Here is a 23,876-nt window from a genome sequence, read left to right on the forward strand (position 1 = left end):
AAATAACCGATATGGGGCAATATAAGACTCAGACAGTTATTTTCACATCTATATTTATCTATCTTTCTTTTGAGATAAGAGCAACTATTGTTTGAAAACAAGCAAAACTATTGATATATTAGCAGTTTGGTATCATGCTCGAGCAGATAATATAAGCACGTTCAGGTTGGTTTTATGTCCCATAGGGGAATGCAGCAATTGAATCTGCTGTTTGGAAATTAAAATTCACTACATTCTAATTTTTTGTGACTGTTAATGAAGCCAAGGCAATCTGACTGACAACTTTGATCTTTCATTGCTTGAAGAACTCCATACCTACATCCCTGGTCGCTTGCAGATATGATAATAATGTTTGTTCTCCTTGGAGAACCAAAAGCAATTTCCATGTCTATTCATGTCTTTGGTACATATACTCTAGGATTACCTAAAAGAACAGATATTGCTGGAGCTTTTATCAACAAAAATGGGAAGCCTTTCTTAGTAATTGATTTTATTTGTATACAAATAAGCATATGTTCACATTTAGACTGATCAGATGTGTCGCAGGGATGCCAACCTCTTCTCCAGATCATCAACTTCACTGTTTGCTGGAGATGTATCAGTTCTGCAAACACATAAGAATATCAGAATACAGATAAAAATTGAGAATGAGTAAGAGGAAATAAAAGTTCGTAGCTTAAAATCAGTAATTTCACATTCATCTCTCTCCCCCACCCACCCCCCCTCCAAAAAGCTGCAACTTGGACTCCTTTAACTTTCTTTTACTGTTTTGAGCATAATGCATGAAACAACTTCGTTGCAGCAGCAGAAGGAAAGATATCTGAAGGCATCCTTGACTTCTACATACTTAATAGTTCTCCATAACCAAATGATTTGTAGAATACAACTGTGATCTCTTAGTGCCCAATAACTGAAGGCATTTTTGGCTTCTAGGTACTCAACAGGAGTTCTCCAATGAAGATATGATGTGCAGGGAACTGTAATCTCTTAGCGAACCATATGGCTTGAGCAGCTTCCACTGCCCATTGCTTTAGTTTGGACATGGTACACAGATAAAAATTATTTCAGCTAATATGACATTTTATAGTTGATGATTTCAACTTCTTGTAAAGCAGTACCATGCTCATTGGATTGAACAAGATACGCCTCGAGTCTAAAGAAAATATAGTAGAAATTTGATTCCTTTGCATCAGGTATCCTACGGGATGAGTGATCACGTTGCATTGGCCTCCAGATACTTAAATTTGCACCCAAAATAACCAACTCTCTATAGTTAGCGATCCCAAAGTACAAGCAAACAAAAACTAATCATAGACTAAATCACCTCCTTCGTCGCTCGGCATTTTGGAGAGTTTCTCTAGACATCTACAAGAGATACTTCCTATCCCTTGTACTCTTTACTTTCTGTTGATTTGGCAAAATGTATTCACGTTAGAGCTATATAAATTGCTGCTTTTACCAAAAAAACAAAAAAAACAAAACTAATCTAGAATTCTTGTCCTGAACTCCTTGAGATATTACTGTCTTGTTTAGAGTGAGCATAAGGCATAATTGCATAAACACCATTTAATGAACAGTAAAAAGAAACATGTATTTTGTACCTTGTGGCATTGCCTACTTTCTTGTTGTTCGCTGCAATCCGGCCTTTAGGAGCTGAAGATAACTATGAAAGTCAAGAAAAGAGGAGATTAGATCAGCATCAAGCTTATCCATATTGATGAATCAATTAAACATGTATATATCATTTGAAACTGCATCCTGATTATACTCTCTCTCCCTCAAATAAAAAAAAGGGCTACCTGTGAGGCAACATCAACACCAATTTCGACAAGCACCTGAAAAGGAACATCAAGTGAAAATGAGATTGTCATTTCAACTTTGCAATACAGATTGACAAGGAAACTGAAGCGAAATGGGATTTATTTTTGGCTGCTCTAGAAGAATGAGTTCCATGGTGAATCCCAGCCTAATTGTAAAACTGCAGCAGTTAGTCTACCTGATTAGTGAGCTCTTCTGTTTCCTCCTCTGCCTCGTCTTTATCCAAAGCTTCATATGTAGCCTCTGACATCATCTCAGTCTGCATAGAAAAATAATATATTTCTTCTTGAAAGTAAAATTCTATGGGTAATTAATGCAGCTACTCTGAAAACAGATATGACATTGACGACTTGATCGAGAATTTATTTGTCTTCAATCTTTTGATTTTCAGTCATTTATGATCTCAAACAAGTCCTCCAAGGACAACTACAGCCTCCAAACAGCAAGTTGTTCCCCAGACTGTGCGGACTGCTCAGGTGAGAAGCCTGTTTTTCATGTCCTGTCCTGATCAGTTGCCTGAGAGCTGCTCAGATTTGGGGACTGCTGCGAGCCCCCCCCCCGATCCTCAGCCACGATGGTTGTCTTCCGAGGACTTCCTACAGTCTCTGAAGACCTCTGCGTGGAGTCCGGGGCAGGAGGAGTCAGGAGTCCCGACTTTCTATCTAGTCTATCACTATTAGCTAGATACCAATGCCCGGATCTTCGAAGACATCAAAGTGCATCTGAGATACGTGGTGAACAGGATGCTTCTCTAGGCAGTGGAGGTCTTCCACCCCGCCACTCCGTCGTCCCTTAAGATAGCCGGAAAAATTTAGGGCCCCTCTTTCGCTTTTGCAGTACCCAGGACCGTATTGGTCTCATGGGAGCTCCCACTCCCTAGTTTTCTCAAGATGAACTTCCATAAAAGTGTTGGCGAGGGGGTGGATCAAGAGGTGCGTGCTTTGTCATCAGAGACCACGAGGCCAGACTGATAGCAGCAGGAGGTTGGTGGATCTACGACACGGTGGCTGCATGAGAGGGTGTTACCTATGCGAGGCGGAGGCTGGAGCAGACCACATCCTCCTCGAGAGTGATTCGGCCACGGTGATCGAGTGGATCCGGGATTGGAAACGTGGTGTTGATTCTAGACCGCTGCTTCAGAATATCCGCAGACTCTTAGCCGAGTGTGGACTATCCTGAGCTTTTGCACATCTTCAGGGAGACGAATAGCGTTGTTGATTGGGTGGCTTCCTTCGCAGCCCACTATTCTAGGTGCTTTGCTTGAATAGACCCTGTGTCGGTGCCTGTTCCCTTATACTGTCTTATCGTTTCTGATTCAGTTAGCTGTACTCACATCCATCGTGTATGAGCCGCTGTTGTACCAAAAAAAAAAGGGAGAGAGCAAGTTGTTCCATCACTAGGCCAGTTATCATGGTCATCAAGTTACGAGTCTGCCTCCAATAGAATTCATCAAATGTGTTCAAAGATGCTGATGAGGTTAAAATACACAACCTAGTAATGGTATCCAAAACTCAAATGCTGGTTGACTTCTCAGAAGAAACTTTTTGATCAATAGTTTGAAGCAAATCCAATGCAGCATTTTGTTGGATGGCAGACCTCCAGAAAAGGTAACTCTTATTGACAAAAGCCTATATGAATTGAGATGTATCTAAAAATAAGTCTCTAAGATTGAAACTTAGTGTAGGAAGAAAATACATCATGCGATAGGAAGGCTATGTAATGATGGTTTTTGTCACCTAACACTTCTTGTCTAGTGTCATCAACAAAATCGGCGGAACTGGTACCAGGCACCATACCGGTTGTCCAGAGAGACGAGTCGGTACGGGCCCGTGCCATGTCGGGTCTGTACCGATATAGTAGAAGAGGCGGAGGAGAGAGAGAACGATAGAGGAAAAGAGAGAGAAGGAGAAGATCGAGAGAGGTCGGTGGAGAGTCAACGGAGGGCCGAGAGCTGCCGCATGGAGGAGGCAGAGGCCGAAGAGCTACCAAAAACCGGCGGAAGAAGGGCTCCCTCCGGTCCCCTATTTCGTTTGAAATAGGAGTCGGAGGGGGTCCTTTTATTTTTGATGTTTTTAAGTGAAAGTCTGCTCCCTCCAATAATTGCAGCATGACCTTAGGCTGTTAGAATGCAATTTTTAGGGATTCCATATCTCTCAGTTATGAATAGACCCAAGGACCCTTTAGGCAAGCAGGAAAAAAAAATCCTCTAGCTAAGTGATATTTGTTCTCTCTAATTTATTCTTCTTCTTCTTCTTCGTCTCCAACCAAAAAATCTTCCTCCGACTTGAGCATCAGAGAACCCGGTTGGAGCCAATCCAGCGAACTCACTGACCTTATTTGTTGTCTTGCAGATCCACGAAAGCAGCCTGTATGATCGATCCGAGATCGATAGCATCAATAACTATTTTCAGCTATACCTGCAAACATATATCCAAGGCATGCTGATGGGATCATTATAAAATCTACATAAAGAAAAATAAAATTAAGAAAGCCTGTGCATAGTTTAACCAGGAAGAGTCAAATGTTCAACCTCTGGATAGCATGGAAAGAAGGTTGGCGTGTTAATGTATTTTGATGCAAGAGCTTTTCCATCCCGCTGTACTTCCGCCGCCAGAGATTGTGCCATGGCACCCTACCTTTCTCCCCCTGTCCGCCTCCCTGCCCTCGGTTCCAACTTATCAGCTTTTTATTTTGTAACGCACAAACAAATATATCTTATATATATATATATATATATATATAGATAGATAGATTAGATAGATAAAACAATGATGAGCAACCGGCAACTCTTCGCCGGCACCTATCAAGGAAACAAATAATGTATGAGCTTGTTACTCCTTTCTCAAATTTTCAATTATAAGAAATAATGTCCCAAGATAGGACAAATAATGTTCCATAACATCATAATTAGGGTTACAAATGGATTAGCTCCCCCAATTTTATAAACAAATAATCATTTTGGATCTGGACAAATTCATTAGCTGATTCAGTAGATGGGGGGCCGGATCTATAGAAAAATTTTTAGACCTAGTCGATCGCTCAAGTTTGTGCATCATAACACTCTATGTATCACACCAACTTTATTAAGTTCAACAATGCCATTATGCCATGTATCATTCCAGCATGCCTTTCCTTTATTAGGTTTGGGCATCACCAATCTCCATATGCCACATGGCATGCAAGCGGTTAAGTAGATTTTTTTTTCTTAATCAAGTTTGTGCATTAGTACTGTTGGAAAGTGTCATGGAGTTGCTATATAGTCACCGTGCCCAATCACAACTATTTAGATGATTCACTTTTCTTAGAAGTCATTTTTCTCAGCAGATATCCTATAGCATTTTGATTAAGAAGCAAGCTTATATAATGACGACCGAGACACTTCCATCCCTTTTATTTTTCAACGGTTTTTGTTCCAAAAAAAATACAAAAATGCAAAATTGTGGCACTTAGATCCTTGCTCTAACTAGCTTTTTGATACAATGTTTGCATGGCACACAATTGTCGTTATTTATCTGAAGATATTACGTAAGTAGAGCTGCATGCAGTTAGAAATTAGCAAATATGGTTGCATGAACGCTTGCATGTATCTCAGACATCGCAGTTGTCCTCAATGGCCATAATATAGTTTGCTCTTAGATGTAGACCAAGTAGCATGGCAATAGAATATAGTTTGTTTTACAAAAGTTTAGTTACATGGAAATCTATAATTTAGAAATTAATGAGCTGTTGCAGTAAGTGGATTTGTACAGTGTCTAGAAAGGATGTCATCTCCACCAAAAGCACTGAACATGTGGGCTTCATGATTGTGTACAAGCCTAATTGCACCTCCACCAAGTTGATTAGATCAAATTGTACTATTACATGGCCTAATCTTCTCCAAATATTAGTTTGTTCTCTCCCCAACATGTACCATGGTAAAAATTAAGGCTCTAGGCAGGTTATTAATTTAATTTGACCCACCAAACCCTCACCCTATCACACAGTTTTTCCATTCAAGAACTTGCAATTTTTTAAGGCACCCAGAGCTTGCTGCCAGTCTTTCCCAAAATAAGTCTCTACTGTAACTTGTATTGTAACTTGTATTGCATTAGTTCGTCCCCCAATCATTTTTAGAAGTGAGTGTGTTTAAATCTTATGGTTTCTAAATTCAATAAAAAATAAAAAAAAATGGAAAAAGTGGACAATATATCTTGTATTTCTACATAATAGTTTATGCAACATATTCAGATAAGTTGACTATTCTCCTCTAGTGTAGAGAAAGAGAGAGAGACGTGAATGTGGTAAGCATGCATATTTCTCATTAGTTACATGAATACTGTATTTCGACAAAAATGCTCACAAGTTTATAATTGCATCCATAGTCCAAATGCTATAGAGATTAAGGACTTGGTACGCGAGAATTTTTTTTTTCATTGGAATATTTTTTTGAGAAAAATGATTTCTGAGAATATGATGTTTGGAAAATAGTTTTGGCATGTTTGATTGATCATAGAAAAGTGGCACATTCTAAAGTGGCTTATATTTGGTTGAGTATCTATTTTTTTTGAAAAAATTATATGAAATACCTATTATACCCTTAATAAAGAAAAAGATCTTATCCATGGATTTTTGATGGCTTAACCATACTTTTGAAAAAAAACAAAATACCTCAATTTCTAACCGGTGGAACGCAGCTTTTCCATGTTCCCCATAGGTTTTTCTTTTCCATGGATATGAAAATTTTATTTTGATGAGAATATTACTTTTCCATCTCTCTCATTTGAAAACTTCAATCAAACAAAAGGTATTTTTTTTATTTTTTCATTGATCATATTTTTTTTCTTCTTTTCCAGCGAACCAAACAGGCCTAAGGGTTTTGGTAGAGTTGGTAAGGTGAATGCACCAGATGCACCTAAAGCCAACATAGCTTGCTATTAGCAACCCTAAATCCGAGCCGAATGGGCTGAAATGATGGCTTTTTGAGGTCATTGAATGGTTCTGGTGGCCACCTAATCTCCAATACTTAATTAAATATTGCACCTTGTTTGTCACCAGTTTGGCTCATTATCTAAAGTTTCTTTTAGACCTTATACATCACCTTTTATGCCACCTTGCCTTTGATATAATAAGCTTTATTGAAGATGTCACTTTAGCAAGTCCTGAGATGGATGTTACTTCTGGCCCAGTCTTCAAAATGGGATGGTTGAAAGGCCACAACCATAAGATGCTATATTTCGTAGTTAAGTTATCTTACAGCACAAGATACAGAAAGGAGTACTGGAGAGGATTTTTTTATTAGGAAGATCAGAAGATGCTAAAGATTACCTTTAAATGTTGCTTTCTTTCTTCATGATCAACAGTGTCATTATGGTGCTCATCACTACATTTAGAGAGGAACGAGAAATATGACTGCCAACTTATATTTGTTAATTGTTTCCATAGCTTCTTATATATGCTAGCTAGTAACTCCAAACGTGTAATTCTGCATGCAAATGCAAATCGAGTCAAATATTTCTACTTAGATAAAGTATTACATTACCATGATAGAAGGAAAACGACCCTCTATAAGTATGCTACAAAATTTGACCTTGAAAATTGTTGCCGAGAGATGGTCACCCAAGAGGGGGGTGAATTGGGTGTTTTAAAAACTTTTTGCCTAATTAAAAATAAAACACACAAATATATGAACTAAAATAAAGATAAAGAGATAAGAAGAGACAACCACAAACACACGGTTTTATAGTGGTTCGGAGCCTTCACCGCTCCTACATCCACTCCCCAAAGCGCCTTTGGGAATTTCCACTATAATCCAAGATTACAGTACGGTAGTTTTGCGAGTTCACTACCCAACTCGTTGTTTTACACCGGGCTCACAACAAACCCTAAAACCCCCAATTTCTCTTAGGCTTGGGACGCCTTTCCATTGTTCCAAGTCCCTTGACTGGAACAAGCACCACAATAAAAGAGTTTACAAAAGGAAATAAAAGCTCTAAGAAGCAAATATAACAATTATGAATAATGTAACCCGGAAGAATCCTTTTGCCGTTGGAAGCGTGGGAAATGTTGATTCTTCCGAGGTGGAGCGCATAGGGTTGAGTGTGAGCTTCGAATCCCGAGCGCACAAGAGTGGTTGAGCTTGAAATCGCTTGGGAGACTTGAGAATACTTGATTTCCTTCCTTGAATGCACTCACTCCCTTGAGCTTTTCTTTCTAACTTCTCTCTTGAATGATCTAGCTTTTTTTTGGTTGGTGAAGAGTTGTTAAGAACCACTTAAGAGGTCCCTTTTTATAGCCCAAAAAGCAAATATAGCCGTTAGAAACAAAAAGAGAAGGATTTGAAATTCAAACCAAACCTGAAAAGCTGTCAGTCGCGTCCCAGGCGCTCCGGGGACGTCTCCGCTACAACGAGGGACGTCTCGCCTACAGGATTTTACTTTTTATGTTGTCTGGGGTCGACTCGGCACTTTACGGGGACGTCTCGGCTTGTCTGCACTTTTTGAGTGGGGACGACTCCGCTGCCTTGGGGACGACTCCGCTTCTTTATCTCCGAAAGACATGTCCTCTGGAATTTCCTGAGAGAGTCGACTCCGCTCTTTCAGGGGACGTCTCGGCTCGTCTGCACTTTATGCATGGGGACGGCTCCGCTGTCTCAGGGTCGACTCCGCTGCCTTATCACCGAAAAAACCATTCTCTGGAAAACCCTGAGAGAGCCGTCTCGGCTATCTTGGGGACGACTCGGGAACTCTCCTTTTTACCTGCGGGGACGACTCGGCGTACAGTGGGGACGTCTCGCGCATATCTCTTGAAAACTGCCTTTCTGCCGCCACTGAGAGAGTCGACTCCGCTACTGAGAGAGTCGACTCCGCTAACGCGGGGACGACTCGGCAGGTGCCGGGGACGTCTCCAAGTATGCCAGTTCTTCCTGTTTGTGCCAGAGACGTCTCTGAAACTATCAGGAGACGTCTCGGCTGTCCCTGAACTTTTTCATTAACTCAAAATGTTCTTCAATGAATTCATAAAAATTATGGAAACTTGCCTAGACATTTCTCAACAATATTCTAGATAAAACACATGAATTTCTTAATTAAATTGTTAAGATATAATGGAATTATGCTCTAGTGTTTTGTATTCATCAAAATCCATTAGGGGGTCAACAATCTCCCCCTTTTTGATGATGACAAAACACTGAGTATATGCAAAATTTGAAATTTAAACATATACACAGTATTTGATCGGATGTACAAGTATAATATTTTGGCCTAGATACAATGTGCATCACTCAATTCAGTTCTTTCCTTGTGCATAAGATTGATCTTTATAGTTCTTAAATGATTTTGGCATATGAACTGAGTTTGAATCAAGTTAAAATGAAATATTGATGCTGAAGATAATTGAAAGCTAGATTCTTTTTGACTCCCCCTTTCTTTTCCAGAAGGGCAATTATCTTAAAATCAATATTCTTCAATTTTATCTTTCCTAATTCAACTTTGGAGTATGATTAAAAAATTTTGCATTCCATATTCAATATCCATGTCTACTCCCCCTTTCATACTCCCCCTTTCAATATCTCCATATTCAATATCTATTATAAATTTTGCATTCCATATACTATCTACTCCCCCTTTTTGTCAGCAACATGAAGGGGACAAATTATCCTTAGGTGCTTAAGACTCAATTTATAGTGGAATTCAGCATTCATTTTACTCAAGGATATTCAAGTTGTGCTCTCCCTGTCCAAGTCATTTCTATTAATGTATTCATATCACTCCCCCTTTGTTTTGGAATTCATTTCAGACTTATCTTTTAGTTTAACATAGTTATCACAAGATGTGCTCCCCCTGTTTTATGTGCATTGTTTCTTTGTATCAAATTTGAACACTCAAGGTATGTGGTAAGATTTTTATGGCATATCATACAATCACATACACAATCACAGAAACACATACGCAGAATTGGCAATGTACACAAAGTGTTCAAAAGAGATTGTATTCATTCATATGTCATCATAAACCTTTGAAGTCAGTACATAGTCAAAAGAAGAAATCATTACAAGTATTGATTTCTAATACAAAAGGTGTTTCAAAATAGCCTAGGATTTACAAAAAGAAGATCCTACAAGATATCCATCATCGGCGACGTTGCTCATGGGGCCTACTAGATGTACTTTGTGCATAAGCCTTACAAGCTGCATCTATGAATGCATTGATAGAATCCATGAGGGTCTTAAATTGATCTCCCTGTGACTTGTGGAAACCTGCCACAAGTGCCTCAAACTCTATAGTTGCCATTTCAATTCTTCCTTTGAGTTGGGCAACTAAGGTGCTCACATTGCCATCTGGCTTTGTTAGCTCTTTAAGACTCTTGGAAATGCTCTTCAAGCTGTCCTTGAGCTCTAATGATCTGATGGTTTGGGTGGCACCCACACCAATTATTTCTTGTGTTGTAGCTTCAATTTGACTTCTAATATCCTTCATCTCTTGTAGAAGCCCTTCATGTGAAGCTCTGATGGGGGCCAACTCTGTGGAGATCATGGATCTCATCTCCTCCCTTATCTGCTGGCAAATGGCAGATGCTAAGGTGTACATCTGATCCTCTAATAGGAAGGAGGGCCCACTGACTGGAGGAGGTGGTGGCATGGACGTGGAAGGTCCAGCTGAGCTGGAGGGAATATCAGGGATGTTCATGTGGCTAGGTGGAGGAGAGTGATGGTCAGACTTATGATGTGGGATTTCAGGCTCTATGGTTTGTGCTTTTCTTTTTGGAACCTTGACCCATGACCCATCTATCTTATGAAACTCCATTCTTCTCATTGTGCCCTCATTATAGTAGTCGGTGTTTCTCAAGGCCTTTGCAGGTTCATTTGTTGGAATGGGAACCTTGAAGTGTTTAAAGATTAAGGTAAAGATCATGCCATAGGGTATACTAAACCTAGAATACCTATGACATAGGGCAATGTAATTTAGCATGAGTCTAGGAAGGTTTAGAGGGATCCCTTGTAGGATATGATGCATAATAGCTAAGTCTCGCTCCGAAACAAAATCGAAGCGACCGGTTTTGGGAAACAAGACCCGGTTGACAATACTTAAAAGTAATCTCATTTCGGCGTTTAGGTCTTGGGAGTTGATAACATCAAGAGGGCCGCAGTCCTCTTGTCCTAACAGCAGATTTAGGGCTAATTCCCTTTGGGGAAGTGAGGTTGGAGCCTCACCGTCCTTAGGGATTTGTAGGACAGTGGATAGGACATCTTCATTTACTTCCACTAATGTCCCCCGGACACATCCAGTGTACCCTTGGTCCCCTAATGCCATATTGCTAAAAAACTCTCTAACTAGGCCGGGATAGGTCGAGGTATTTAGTGTGCAAAGGTGCTCCCACCCTTGAGCTCGGAGTCTCTCTCCAATAGAGAACCCCTCATGATCTAAAAAGGAGAAATCGATGTACCTACCAGTCGTGACTGTGCGATTTGCACAGAAAATCGTCGTGGTCGGCGGAGCAACCGGAGGAGAAGGTGCGGAGGGTTCTTCCCGCCGTTCCTCACCGTCGGCCGCTACTCTAGGTCGCCTCCCACGGGTTGTCCTAGCTTTCTTTGGTGCCATGGATGCTAGGGTTTGTGATTTAGAGCAAACGGAGGCTGGGATTTGAGGTGGAGAGCAAATGGAGGCTAGGGTTTTCCGTTTTGGTCGGGAATGAGGGAGAAAGCTCGAGTCGGCTCGAGCGATTTCGACCTATTTAAAAAGCCCTCATTCGGTCCCCGAGACGTTTCCGCGACTAAGGCGAGACGTCTCTCCTTGGGGGGACGTCTCTGCGATTTGCCAGAGACGTCTCCGGCACTGAAAAATTTCAGACTGTATTCTATCTTCTCCCAATTTTGTTTAATTACCCTAATCAATATGATCTCTTTTGATAAACTTAGAGTGAATTTGTTTGTGATCCTCCCCCTTAATGATACAACCTATAATAATTTGATAATTTTTTTTTTGAATTATTAATATTGAAATGAGGAATGTTTGACCAAATTTCGAATACCTATGAAATAGGTTCTGAAAATATCTCCATGAAGAGTCCAAGGGAGGGTAACTATCCTCCGGAAAGTCAAACAGTTCGTCATTTAGCTTAGATGAATTCATGTTTTCACTTATGTCTACCTTGAGGTTGATTACTATTTTGAGTAGCAAAGTAATCCAATACAAATTCAACTCATTTGCTAGGATCATACAAGCTCAAGGCATTCCTTAAGAAATTGAATCTTTCTTTACAAAGGGGCTTTGTAAAGATATCAGCTAATTGATTTTCTGTACATACATATTCAATCATCACATCATTTTTCAGCACATGATCCCTAATAAAATGATGCCTAATCTCTATATGCTTTGACTTAGAGTGTTGGACAGGATTTTTTGTTAAATTAATTGCACTTGTATTATCACATTTAATTGGTATATTATCCATTTTGATACCGAAGTCTTCAAGTTGTTGCTTAATCCAAAGAACTTGGGCACAACAGCTTCCAGCTGCAATGTACTCAGCCTCAGCTGTGGACAAAGCAACTGAATTTTGTTTCTTGCTAAACCAAGAAACCAAATTGGCACCCAAGAATTGACATGTGCCACTTGTGCTTTTTCTGTCGAGTTTGCACCCGGCAAAATCAGCATCGGAATAAGCAATTAAGTTTATGTCAGATTGTTTAGAATACCATAAGCCTACATTAGATGTCCCTACTAGATATCTAAAAATTCTCTTAACAGCTTGCAAGTGTGATTCCTTAGGACATGCTTGGTATCTAGCACACATACAAACACTGAATAATATATCTGGTCTACTAGCAGTAAGATAAAGTAGAGAGCCTATCATACCTCTGTATAATTTGCAGTCTATACTTTTACCTTTTTCATCTTTGTCTAGCTTGTAACTTGAGCCCATGGGTGTGCTGATTTTCTTTGCATCCTTCATCTTGAATTTTTCCAGCATTTCCTTGATGTATTTGGACTGACTGATGAAGATGCCTTCCTCTGATTGTTTTATTTGTAACCCAAGGAAGAAGTTGAGCTCACCCATCATGCTCATTTCAAATTCTCCCTGCATAAGCTTGGCAAACTCTTGACAAAGACTATCATTAGTAGCACCAAAAATTATATCATCCACATAAATTTGTACAAGCAATAAGTCATTTCCTTTTCTTTTAATAAAGAGGGTTTTGTCTACATTTCCTCTCTTGAATTTGTTCTCAATTAGGAAATTACTTAACCTTTCATACCATGCCCTAGGGGCTTGCTTAAGTCCATACAATGCTTTATGCAATTTATAAACATAATCTGGATGTAAGTGATTTTCAAAACCTGGAGGTTGTCCTACATAAACTTCCTCCATTATATAGCCATTTAAAAATGCACTTTTTACATCCATTTGATAAAGTTTAAAATCCATGAAGCATGCATATGCTAAAAGTAGTCTAATAGCCTCTAATCTAGCAACAGGAGCAAAAGTTTCGTCAAAATCTATTCCTTCCTCCTGATTATATCCTTTGGCCACTAGCCTAGCTTTATTTCTTATTACTATTCCATCTTCATCTAGTTTATTTCTATACACCCACTTGGTACCTATAATTGAAACATTAGGGGGTCTTTTCATTAGAGTCCAAACTTCATTTCTTTCGAATTGATTTAATTCCTCTTGCATAGCATTCATCCAATTATCATCTTTTTCAGCTTCTTCTAGTGATTTAGGCTCTATTTGTGATACGAAAGCAAGGTAATTACTAGTATTTCTTAAAGAGGATCTAGTTCTTATACCTTGTGAAGGATCACCAAGGATTAGATCCTTTGGATGACCATGTGCATACCTCCATTCTTTAGGAAAATCTTGAATTTTTGATGGAGGTTGACCTTCTTCATCTTGCTGATTTGTATCTTCCTTGACCTCATCCTCATGTTGTTTGTCTTGTATGGAGAATTTCTTTATTCGGTCTTCAAGTATACCTGCATCACCATCTTCTTCTTTTCTAGAAGAATCTCCATTAGTTTCATCAAAAACAACATGAATGAAATCTTCAACAACGAGAGTTCTCTTGTTGAAGACCTTGTATGCTCTACTAGATGAGGAATAACCTAAGAAGATCCCCTCATCTGATTTAGCACTAAATTTACTGAGATTGTCCTTTCCATTATTCAAAATAAAGCATCGACAACCGAAAACATGAAAATAACTTATATTTGGTTTCTTACCTTTTATCAATTCATACGGTGTTTTCTTTAAGATGGATCTAACTAAAGCACGATTTAAGATATAACATGAGGTATTTATTGCTTCAGCCCAGAAATACTTTGGTAGATCCGATTCGCACAACATGGTACGAGCCATATCTGCTAGTGTGCGATTCTTCCTTTCTACCACCCCATTTTGTTGGGGTGTCCTAGGTGCCGAGAAATTGTGATTGATACCATTTTCGTCACAAAACTTTTCAAAGTGTTGATTTTCAAACTCGGTACCATGATCACTCCTAATTGCTTTTAGTTTAAGATTGAGTTCATTCGAAACCTTATTATGAAACTTGACCAAAAGCGAGAAAGGACTCATCTTTGTGTGCAAGAAATGAAACCCATGTAAAACGTAAAAAATCATCAACAATGACAAGACCAAATTTCTTACCCCCTAGACTAGCAGTTCTAGTGGGTCCAAACAAATCCATGTGAATTAGTTCTAAGGGTTTTGATGTTGAGACTATGTTCTTAGACTTGAAAGAACTTCTTGTTTGTTTTCCTAATTGACATGCCGCACAAATTTTATTCTTTTCAAAGTCTATTTTTGGTAGTCCTTTGACTAGATCCTTTGTGATCAATTTAGAGATTAAATCCATGCTAGCATGCCCTAACCTACGATGCCATAACCAACTAGTCCTCATTGACTTTGGGATTCATGGCTACAAGACATTGGCCATCCCTCATGGTGAGATCATCAAGATCTACCATGTAAACATTTCCATGCCTATGTCCTGTGAGTATGATCTCATTATCAATTGGACTATTAATTATGCATAGTGATGATTCAAATGACACTTTAAAGCCCTTGTCACAAAATTGACTTATACTTAATAAATTATGTTTTAGTCCATTAACTAACAATACATTATCTATAAATGAGGAGGGTGATATGGAGATTTTACCAACATCAATAATTCGACCTTTAGCATTGTCTCCAAATGTGACTACTCCTCCTTCTTTTGATTCCAAGGGACGAAGAGACTCTTGTCACCGGTCATATGCCTTGAGCAACCACTATCAAGATACCACATTCTCTTTTTATTTCCGGCTGCAAGGCATATCTGCAAAATGATCATGTGAAGCTCTTAGGTACCCAAGTTTTCTTGGGTCCTTCGTGGTTAGTGTAGTTGACTCCCTTAGGCACCCATACTTTAGTTATGTTTTTAGCTTTTAACAAATGTACCCTTGTTAGTTTGGATTTTTCTTTGAATACAAGAGTAGGCTTTATGTCCGTTCTTTCCACAAAGAAAGCATGTTGGTTTTTTCAGTTTTTACGTCTTTTGCTTTTACAAAGAAATTCTTTAGATACTTTTGTTGCTTATTAGTTTTATATCCTAATCCAGCTTTATTGAAAACAGCTCTTTGATTTGAAAGAATAAGATTTAATTTTTCAGAGCTTTGTGTGAATTTTTCAACAATTGGCTTGTACTTATGTACCTCATTCTTAAGATTCAAATTTTCTTTAACTAGTTCTTTCATATCTTTTTAAGAGATTCAACAGTTTGCGCAAGTGAGGTATTACTATTGAGTAGGGAATTTACTTTTAGATTTAATTCCTTGATTAGTGTTTTTGCCTTTTCATTTTCAGTGCTAAGTCTTGAATTTTCGATTTTTAGGTTAGTAGTGTTCATATTTTTAACGCTCTCCTTTTCAATTAATAGGTTTTCAATATTTTCCTTTAGTTTTTGATTTGAGGCTTTTAATTCTTTTATTCTTTGCTCCTAACATACTACAATCACCCATAAGTTCTTGAAAGCATCATATAATTCTTCTAAAGTTAAAATTTATAGTTGGGTTTTGACATACCTCGTCATCTTCGAGCGCCATGAAGCATAGATTGGCGGTCTCTTCCTTCTCTTCCTCGGAGGATGATGTGTCACTGTCATCCCATGTTGCCTTCAATGCCTTTTTCTTCTTCTTCCAAAATGCTTCTTTTGTTGTGGGCATTCGGAACGAATATGTCCCGGTCTCTTACAGTCATAGCATACGATTGGGTCTCTTTCTTTTTCTTTTTCTTTTTCCCAATCATTTCTCCCTCCAATTCTTTCTTGGGAATGGTTTCTTTCTTCTCATGAACTTTTTAAATTTCCTTACTATCAAACCCAAGTCCTCATCTTGACTTTCTTCTTCACTCTCACTGCTCTCTTCTTCACATACCACTTGAGGTAGCCTTGAGTGCGATTGTCTTTTTCTTTGGCAACTCTTCTTCATGCTGCTTCATCGTGAGCTCATGCGTCATCAATGAGCCCAAGAGTTGTTCTAGCCCCAAGGTGTTGAGGTCTTTGGCTTCTACAATCGCCGTGACCCTTTGCTTCCCATGCTTTTGGCAGTGACCTGAGAATTTTACTCACAAGTTCGGGGTTTAGTGTAAGATTTGCCCAAGCTTTTTAGACCATTAATAATTTTGGTAAAACGTGTAAACATGCATGTGATGGTTTCATTAGGTTCCATCTTAAACAATTCATACTTGTGGAACTAGAATGTTCACTTTGGACTCTTTGACTTGATTTGTACCCTCGTGGGTAACTTCAAGCCTATCCCATATTTCCTTAGCGGAACTGCATGTAGAGACTCTATTGAACTCATTTACATCTAGAGAACAAAATAATGAGTTCATGGCTCTGGAATTGAGTTGAGCCATCCTATCATCATTCTCATCCCAATCCTCCTCAGGTTTGGGAACTCGAATGCCATTTCAACCACGTGTGATGGTTCTTGTGGTCCCTTGACTATAACCCTCCACAAGGCATAGTCTTGTGCTTGAATGAAAATTCTCATTCTCGTCTTCCAATAGGTATAATTGTCCCATTGAAGAGTGGAGGTCTATTGGTTGCTTGCCCCTCGGCAGGAACATTGTTAAAGGGTGTTGCCATCTAGATCTTTGGCTAAGACGGTTAGGTCTTTCAAGAAATATACAGAGCACCCGCTCTGATACCACTTGTTGCCCAGAGATGGTCACCAAGAGGGGGGTGAATTGGGTGTTTTAAAAACTTTTTGCCTAATTAAAAATAAAACACACAATATATGAACTAAAATAAAGATAAGAGATAAGAAGAGACAACCACAAACACACGGTTTTTATAGTGGTTCGGAGCCTTCACCGCTCCTACATCCACTCCCCAAAGCGCCTTTGGAAATTTCCACTATAATCCAAGATTACAGTACGGTAGTTTTGCGAGTTCACTACCCAACTCGTTGTTTACACCGGGCTCACAACAAACCCTAAAACCCCCAATTTCTCTTAGGCTTGGGACGCCTTTCCCTTGTTCCAAGTCCCTTGACTGGAACAAGCACCACAATAAAAGAGTTTACAAAAGGAATAAAAGCTCTAAGAAGCAAATATAACAATTATGAATAATGTAACCCGGAAGAATCCTTTTGCCGTTGGAAGCGTGGGAAATGTTGATTCTTCCGAGGTGGAGCGCGTAGGGTTGAGTGTGAGCTTCGAATCCCGAGCGCACAAGAGTGGTTGTGCTTGAAATCGCTTGGGAGACTTGAGAATACTTGATTTCCTTCCTTGAATGCACTCACTCCCTTGAGCTTTTCTTTCTAACTTCTCTCTTGAATGATCTAGCTTTTTTTTTGGTTGGTGAAGAGTTGTTTAAGAACCACTTAAGAGGTCCCTTTTTATAGCCCAAAAGCAAATATAGCCGTTAGAAACAAAAAGAGAAGGATTTGAAATTCAAACCAAACCTGAAAAGCTGTCAGTCGCGTCCCAGGCGCTCCGGGGACGTCTCCGCTACAACGAGGGACGTCTCGCCTACAGGATTTTACTTTTTATGTTGTCTGGGGTCGACTCGGCACTTTACGGGGACGTCTCGGCTTGTCTGCACTTTTTGAGTGGGGGACGACTCCGCTGCCTTGGGGACGACTCCGCTTCTTTATCTCCGAAAGACATGTCCTCCTGGAATTCCCTGAGAGAGTCGACTCCGCTCTTTCAGGGGACGTCTCGGCTCGTCTGCACTTTATGCATGGGGACGGCTCCGCTGTCTCAGGGTCGACTCCGCTGCCTTATCACCGAAAAAACCATTCTCTGGAAAACCCTGAGAGAGCCGTCTCGGCTATCTTGGGGACGACTCGGGAACTCTCCTTTTTACCTGCGGGGACGACTCGGCGTACAGTGGGGACGTCTCGCGCATATCTCTTGAAAACTGCCTTTCTGCCGCCACTGAGAGAGTCGACTCCGCTACTGAGAGAGTCGACTCCGCTAACGGGGGGACGACTCGGCAGGTGCCGGGACGTCTCCAAGTGTGCCAGTTCTTCCTGTTTGTGCCAGAGACGTCTCTGAAACTATCAGGAGACGTCTCGGCTGTCCCTGAACTTTTTCATTAACTCAAAATATTCTTCAATGAATTCATAAAAATTATGGGAACTTGCCTAGACATTTCTCAACAATATTCTAGATAAAACACATGAATTTCTTAATTAAATTATTAAGATATAATGGAATTATGCTCCTAGTGTTTTGTATTCATCAAAATCCATTAGGGGGTCAACAAAATATATGTATTGAAGATAATTATGCAGAATATTACTTTTGCATACATACTCGTACAAATACGGCTTATTGCACTTACTCCATAATTATCAACTACCGTACATGCACAGGCACACACAATACATATATAATTATTCCATTGATGATACTAATAAGTAACCATTTTTAAATGTAGAATGATAATATTATCATTTTTCATTGATACTCCTTAAAAATTTAATATTCAGTTTGTATTGTCGAGAGCTATATTTTTGCATAATTTTTTTAGGGATATTAAAGTTGAAGGGTCATGAAGTTACTTTATACTTAATATAATTATTTATTAGCACTGTTAGCCAAAAATCTAATGGGTCGGGTATCATTGCAAAAATAAGATGATTTGATGGCTATATATATATAAGTAATAATTTTTGGAGTGTAAAATATGCAATTCATATTTATAGGAATATACATGCAAAATACCCTCATCAAAAGACAAATGACATATATTCTATTTTATGTTTCAACCTAGCAAATGAGTTAATAAGCCTATTGGTTGTGCCTCCAGATAAAGGAGCAACTATATCTAAAGCTTGATCGATTGGTGATATTTGAAGTATTTAATATAGGTAATCTCACATCATTTCTTTAAAATAATTTGGCTCACTCCAACCATTATTCTAGAGGAACATAAGGATGTTGCTTTTCCATTTTATCACTGAGAATATGTCTGGCTGCAAAAACATATGTGAAAAGAGACAATTATATTTTTTCATACAAAGAAAAAAATTGAAATATAGAAACAAAACTTTCTAAATTTGTTAGAAAAATATGTTTTCTCCATAACTTTTCTTGCAATCAAACATACTCTTAGCTATTCTAGCTCTATGAATCGAATAATAATTTTTTAGGCTATCATGTCTCACCTTGATGATTAATCGAGTATGTGTAATTGATTGCAACTCTTGTCAAAATACTTTGAATATGTGACAATGACAAATTTTTGGATAATATGATAGGCACATGTTTTTCCATTAAATCATGATTTTTGATACTTTTTTGTTGCATCAAAAATTGTTATATGCATTCTATATGCAAGAAACTATAAAACAAAACATTTTATAATAAGAAATAAACTAATTTGGAAGGCTATAAATGCTAGATTATCGTTGATGGATGCAAGGTAATGTTATTATGTCAAAGAAAATGAAAAGTCTTTATAACATGATATTTGCAATATATCTTTGTTTTGAATATCAGGGGAAAGTATTATCAATACAAATAGAAGGCGACAGTTAACTTGCTCCATCCCTTATAATTCACAGATGTATTCATTATCTTCCATATTCATATATCCTAAAGTTTATCGTGTTCTCAATAATGTCCCAAAGGAGAAGATGATTGAAAGTTGGTGCACTTAGTAAAGTGAAAAGTGCACTAAGAAAATCCATTTATTTATAGATATACTGAACTCATCATAATCACTATCCATTGAGTTGAAGGGTTTATCACTTTGTCACATATAAACACCACATTAGTTTACAATGTCTTTAAGCTTTATATTCTAGCAAAGTGGTATCTCTTGTCAAGCATAACTCTAAGAAATGATCTAAAGAAGAGCTTGACCTAATAACCAAAGGTATTGGATTGAAGTCTTAGCTAGTGCATCCCCAAGTACTAGCTAGTGGATAATGTGGATGGGTCTCTCTCTTTTTCTCTCCAAAAAGGCAACAATGATCCAGCCTTCTCAAGTACAAATCAACAAAATTAAGTAAGACCTATGTTACTTTAATTCAATTTATTAGGCAAACCTTAAAAGTTCAAGCATCCTTTTCATTCAACATCCATTTAAAACTTTTGAATGTTTTCTCCTTGTAAAATCATATGCACTACATGTTCTTAAATGAATGTATCCACAACGAATTAACTTATCATAATCTAGGGCAATATAGATGTATTTGGAGGAGCCAATAGATTTCTAATGTCATGGGGCACCCCTCAATATAGTAGAGGAGTATTGCTTGAAACTACACAAGTCTATAAGGGTTCCAACATGAATAGTTGATGCCGCACAAATGCGGAAAAAGAGGAGAAGAAGGAAGAACAAGAGAGGAAGAAGGAAGAAGAGTTTCTAGAGACACAAGAAGAAGAGAAGGGGAGGAGGAGGAGGAAGAATAAGATCTGGGAGGAAAAGAAATTCTTAATCATTCATTAAACCCTAATCATGAAAATAGTTCCCTATATATAGGGCCCAAATACACAACTTGCATAAACCCCCCTTACACAGAAATAAATCCTAATGAACCCACAAATAACACAAATAAGCCCTAAAATGCAAATAAGCCCAGAAATAAAATAAACCACAAATAAACCCTAGAATGCAAATAAGCCCAAAAATAAAATAATAAAATAAATATGCAAATAAACGAGTCTGGCTCAATCCGAGGGCTCAGGATCATCTGGATGAAGGGCTCTGATGTCCCCATCAACTCCTCCCGGGTGAGAAAAACTCGACCCCGTCGAGTACAGGTCTGGCCGGCTGTCGTACTGCTCCAGAAAATCAGGGTCAAGGCGCTGCAACTCGGTTCACGAAATCCACGTCACATCTGATTCGGCTCGACCTTTCCACCGAACAAGGTAACGTTGGTAGCTTCCTCTCCTGGTAGAAATAACCTGCTCATCTAATATATGTTCTATGTGTTCTCTGCGTGCATGAAACTTTGGAGGTGGAGGCTCAATAGCAGGTGCTGGGTCAGGGTGATCAACAACAATGGGTGTATCAACAAAAGGATCAGAAGGAATGAATGTGGACTTCTTGTATGGGACTAAATCTTTAATATTAAATGTCGCACTAATCCCATAGTCTTCAGGAAGATCTACAACATAAGCATTCGAACTAATTTTCTTTAAAACTTTGAACGGTCCCGCACTACGAGATTGCAACTTTTTGAACATTTCCGAAGGTTGTCGTTCAGGTCTAATTCTTACCATGACATGATCGCCTACATTCAATTCTTTATAACGTCTGTGCAAATCAGCAAGAGATTTATATTTTAAATTATTAGAGTGAATATGTTTGCTGATCTCCTGATGCAATGAATGCAAGTGTGAAGCAAATGATTGTGCAGACTCAGAGACTCTATGTTGATGAGACATGGGAATCAAGTCTATGGGCTGCCTAGGTTTATATTCATTCACCACTTCGAAAGGACTCACGCCTAAGGACCTATTGACCGAACTATTATATGCAAACTCGGCGGTCGGTAACACTAAATCCCAGGTCCTAGTATAGGCTGATGAAAATTTTAATTTAGTGCCAATCATGTGTCCAAGAATTTTCCTAAAGGAACTCACGAATCTAACATCTCTATCAGACATAATAGGTGTTGGAAGGTCAGGAGGTCTAACGACTTCATTGAAATAAAGTTTGGCAACTCTAGAATTGTTAGAAGTCCTAGGACATAGGAGAAAAGGCGCCATATCCGAAAAAATGGTCCACAACCATAAATATGGAATCATGCTTGATATAGGTACGAGGAAGTCCCAACACGAAGTCCATATTGACATCTTGCCATGAGATCGTGGCACTAGACATAAAATCTAAGAGGTCGTTCAGCCTAGGGATGGGAAAACGATACTTAACCGTAATTTTATTGGGGGTGCGGAGTGTGGGTATAGCACAGGGGCTCAAACTCTCATGAATATACTCTCGAGTGAGGAGTTTGTCAACTTTACATTTCAGTTCGGTGTGGTCGTTTGGGTTGAGCCTATGATGGAGAAGAGTTGGTACGAATGCTCCAGGAATGAGGTCAATGACGTGCTGGGAGGTCACGCATCGGAGGAAGTATATCTGGAAGATCCTGAGAGAAAACAGAGTGAAACTCCTCCAACAGGGAAACTACTGCGGGTGGGTGCTCAGGATTCGACTCCACATTGATAACTCTAGCCACAAGGTTAAACACAGGTGATTGGCTGTCGATATCTTTCATTACCTCGTTCGAAGTAATGATGTGAAGTGATTTATCTTTCCGTAGGGTAGCACTCTTTTTTGTAGAGGCGGGCTCTCGGGGAGGCAATGAGTTCAGTACAATTTTCCCGACCCTGGAACATAAAGCTACACGAATTCGAACGTCCATGAAGTGTGACGTCCCTATCGTATAACCAAGGTCTCCCTAAAATGACTTGACCTACGTCCATCGGAAGGCAGTCGCACCAGATCTCGTCTTTATAAGATAGGAATTGAATCGGTACAAAGGCATCTTTCCGACACCGAGATGGATGTCTTATCTACCCAGGCTACCTTATATGGGTTGGGATGAGGGGTAGATTTCAGGCCGAGGCGGGAAACAACTCCAGACGCAATGGCGTTGATGCAACTCCCGCTATCAAATAGGATTTTGCATGTTTTATCATTGATCTTAAGAAACGTGTAAAATATGGAGGTTCTACGCCAATCTTGTTCGGTCTTGGTTTGAGCTAGAGTATACCGAACCACATGAAGCCTAGGATTTTGGTCATTCCGATCAGTGGGCTCATTTTGGGGTTCAGACTGGATAAACTCTAACCCGGTCTGTTCGTCTCCAAAGTCTTCTACAAAATCCTCGATGTTTGGTTCATAGACTTCTTCGACACATTCAGTCTCCTGGGTTCCTACTTCAAGTTCAGTCATTAGATAGATCTTGGCATTACATTGGGACGCGATATGGCCAAACTTTTGGCACCTGAAACATTGGGTTTGGCTTCTAGAACGAGGATTGGGACCTAGTATGCCCTTTTCTTTATCATTTGAAGAGTTCTGGACAGGTATCGGGGATGTCTGAATCGGTGCTTGGCTAGGGCCGAGCTGGTTAGAAGGATTGGGAAGCTGCCTGGGTTGTGGGAGGTAGTTTTGATTAGGTCGGGCTCTTGGGGCCATGGGTCGAGGGTCGGTACGCCTCACTACAGAGGCTTGTAAGAAACTATCTACATCTTGAGCCAACTGGTATGCTTGGCCAAGGGTGGTAATCTCTCGGAGGATTAATTCTTTCTGAATCTCCTCGCGGAGTCCTGCCCGGAACCTAGAAAGAGTAACAGTCTCCTCTTCGATTACACCGCACCTCATGTGAAACTCTTCAAATCGTGCAATGTAATCGGCGACGATTAAAGTCCCTTGAGTTAGTTTCTGCCACCTATCCATAAGGCGTTGTCGGTAAGAGAATGGCATATACTTTTCATTCAGTTTTTCTTTCATATCCTCCCAGGTGGTGATACGAGGAAGCCTTTGGGTCTCACGCATATGTTCAACGTTATGCCAGTACCAGTGAGCTTGCCCAATAAGCTTCATTTTAGCAAACCGTACTTTTCTA

At 39.3% G+C, this 23,876-nt stretch overlaps 1 protein-coding gene across 1 annotated transcript; it reads right to left on the reverse strand.

The window, feature by feature from the left end:
* Positions 1-63: 63 nt before the first annotated feature.
* Positions 64-4,487, reverse strand: LOC120112462 (vacuolar protein sorting-associated protein 2 homolog 2-like). The gene is made up of 5 exons (XM_039131948.1): positions 4,349-4,487; positions 1,997-2,077; positions 1,800-1,835; positions 1,602-1,663; positions 64-604 (listed from the first exon to the last, which is right to left on the reverse strand). The coding sequence occupies exons 1-5, from the start codon at positions 4,442-4,444 to the stop codon at positions 532-534; spliced, it is 348 nt and encodes a 115-aa protein (XP_038987876.1). The 5' UTR covers positions 4,445-4,487; the 3' UTR covers positions 64-531.
* Between the last annotated feature and the right edge of the window lie 19,389 nt (positions 4,488-23,876).

This window comes from Phoenix dactylifera, chromosome 11, assembly GCF_009389715.1.
Source record: "Phoenix dactylifera cultivar Barhee BC4 chromosome 11, palm_55x_up_171113_PBpolish2nd_filt_p, whole genome shotgun sequence".
NCBI lineage: Eukaryota > Viridiplantae > Streptophyta > Magnoliopsida > Arecales > Arecaceae > Phoenix > Phoenix dactylifera.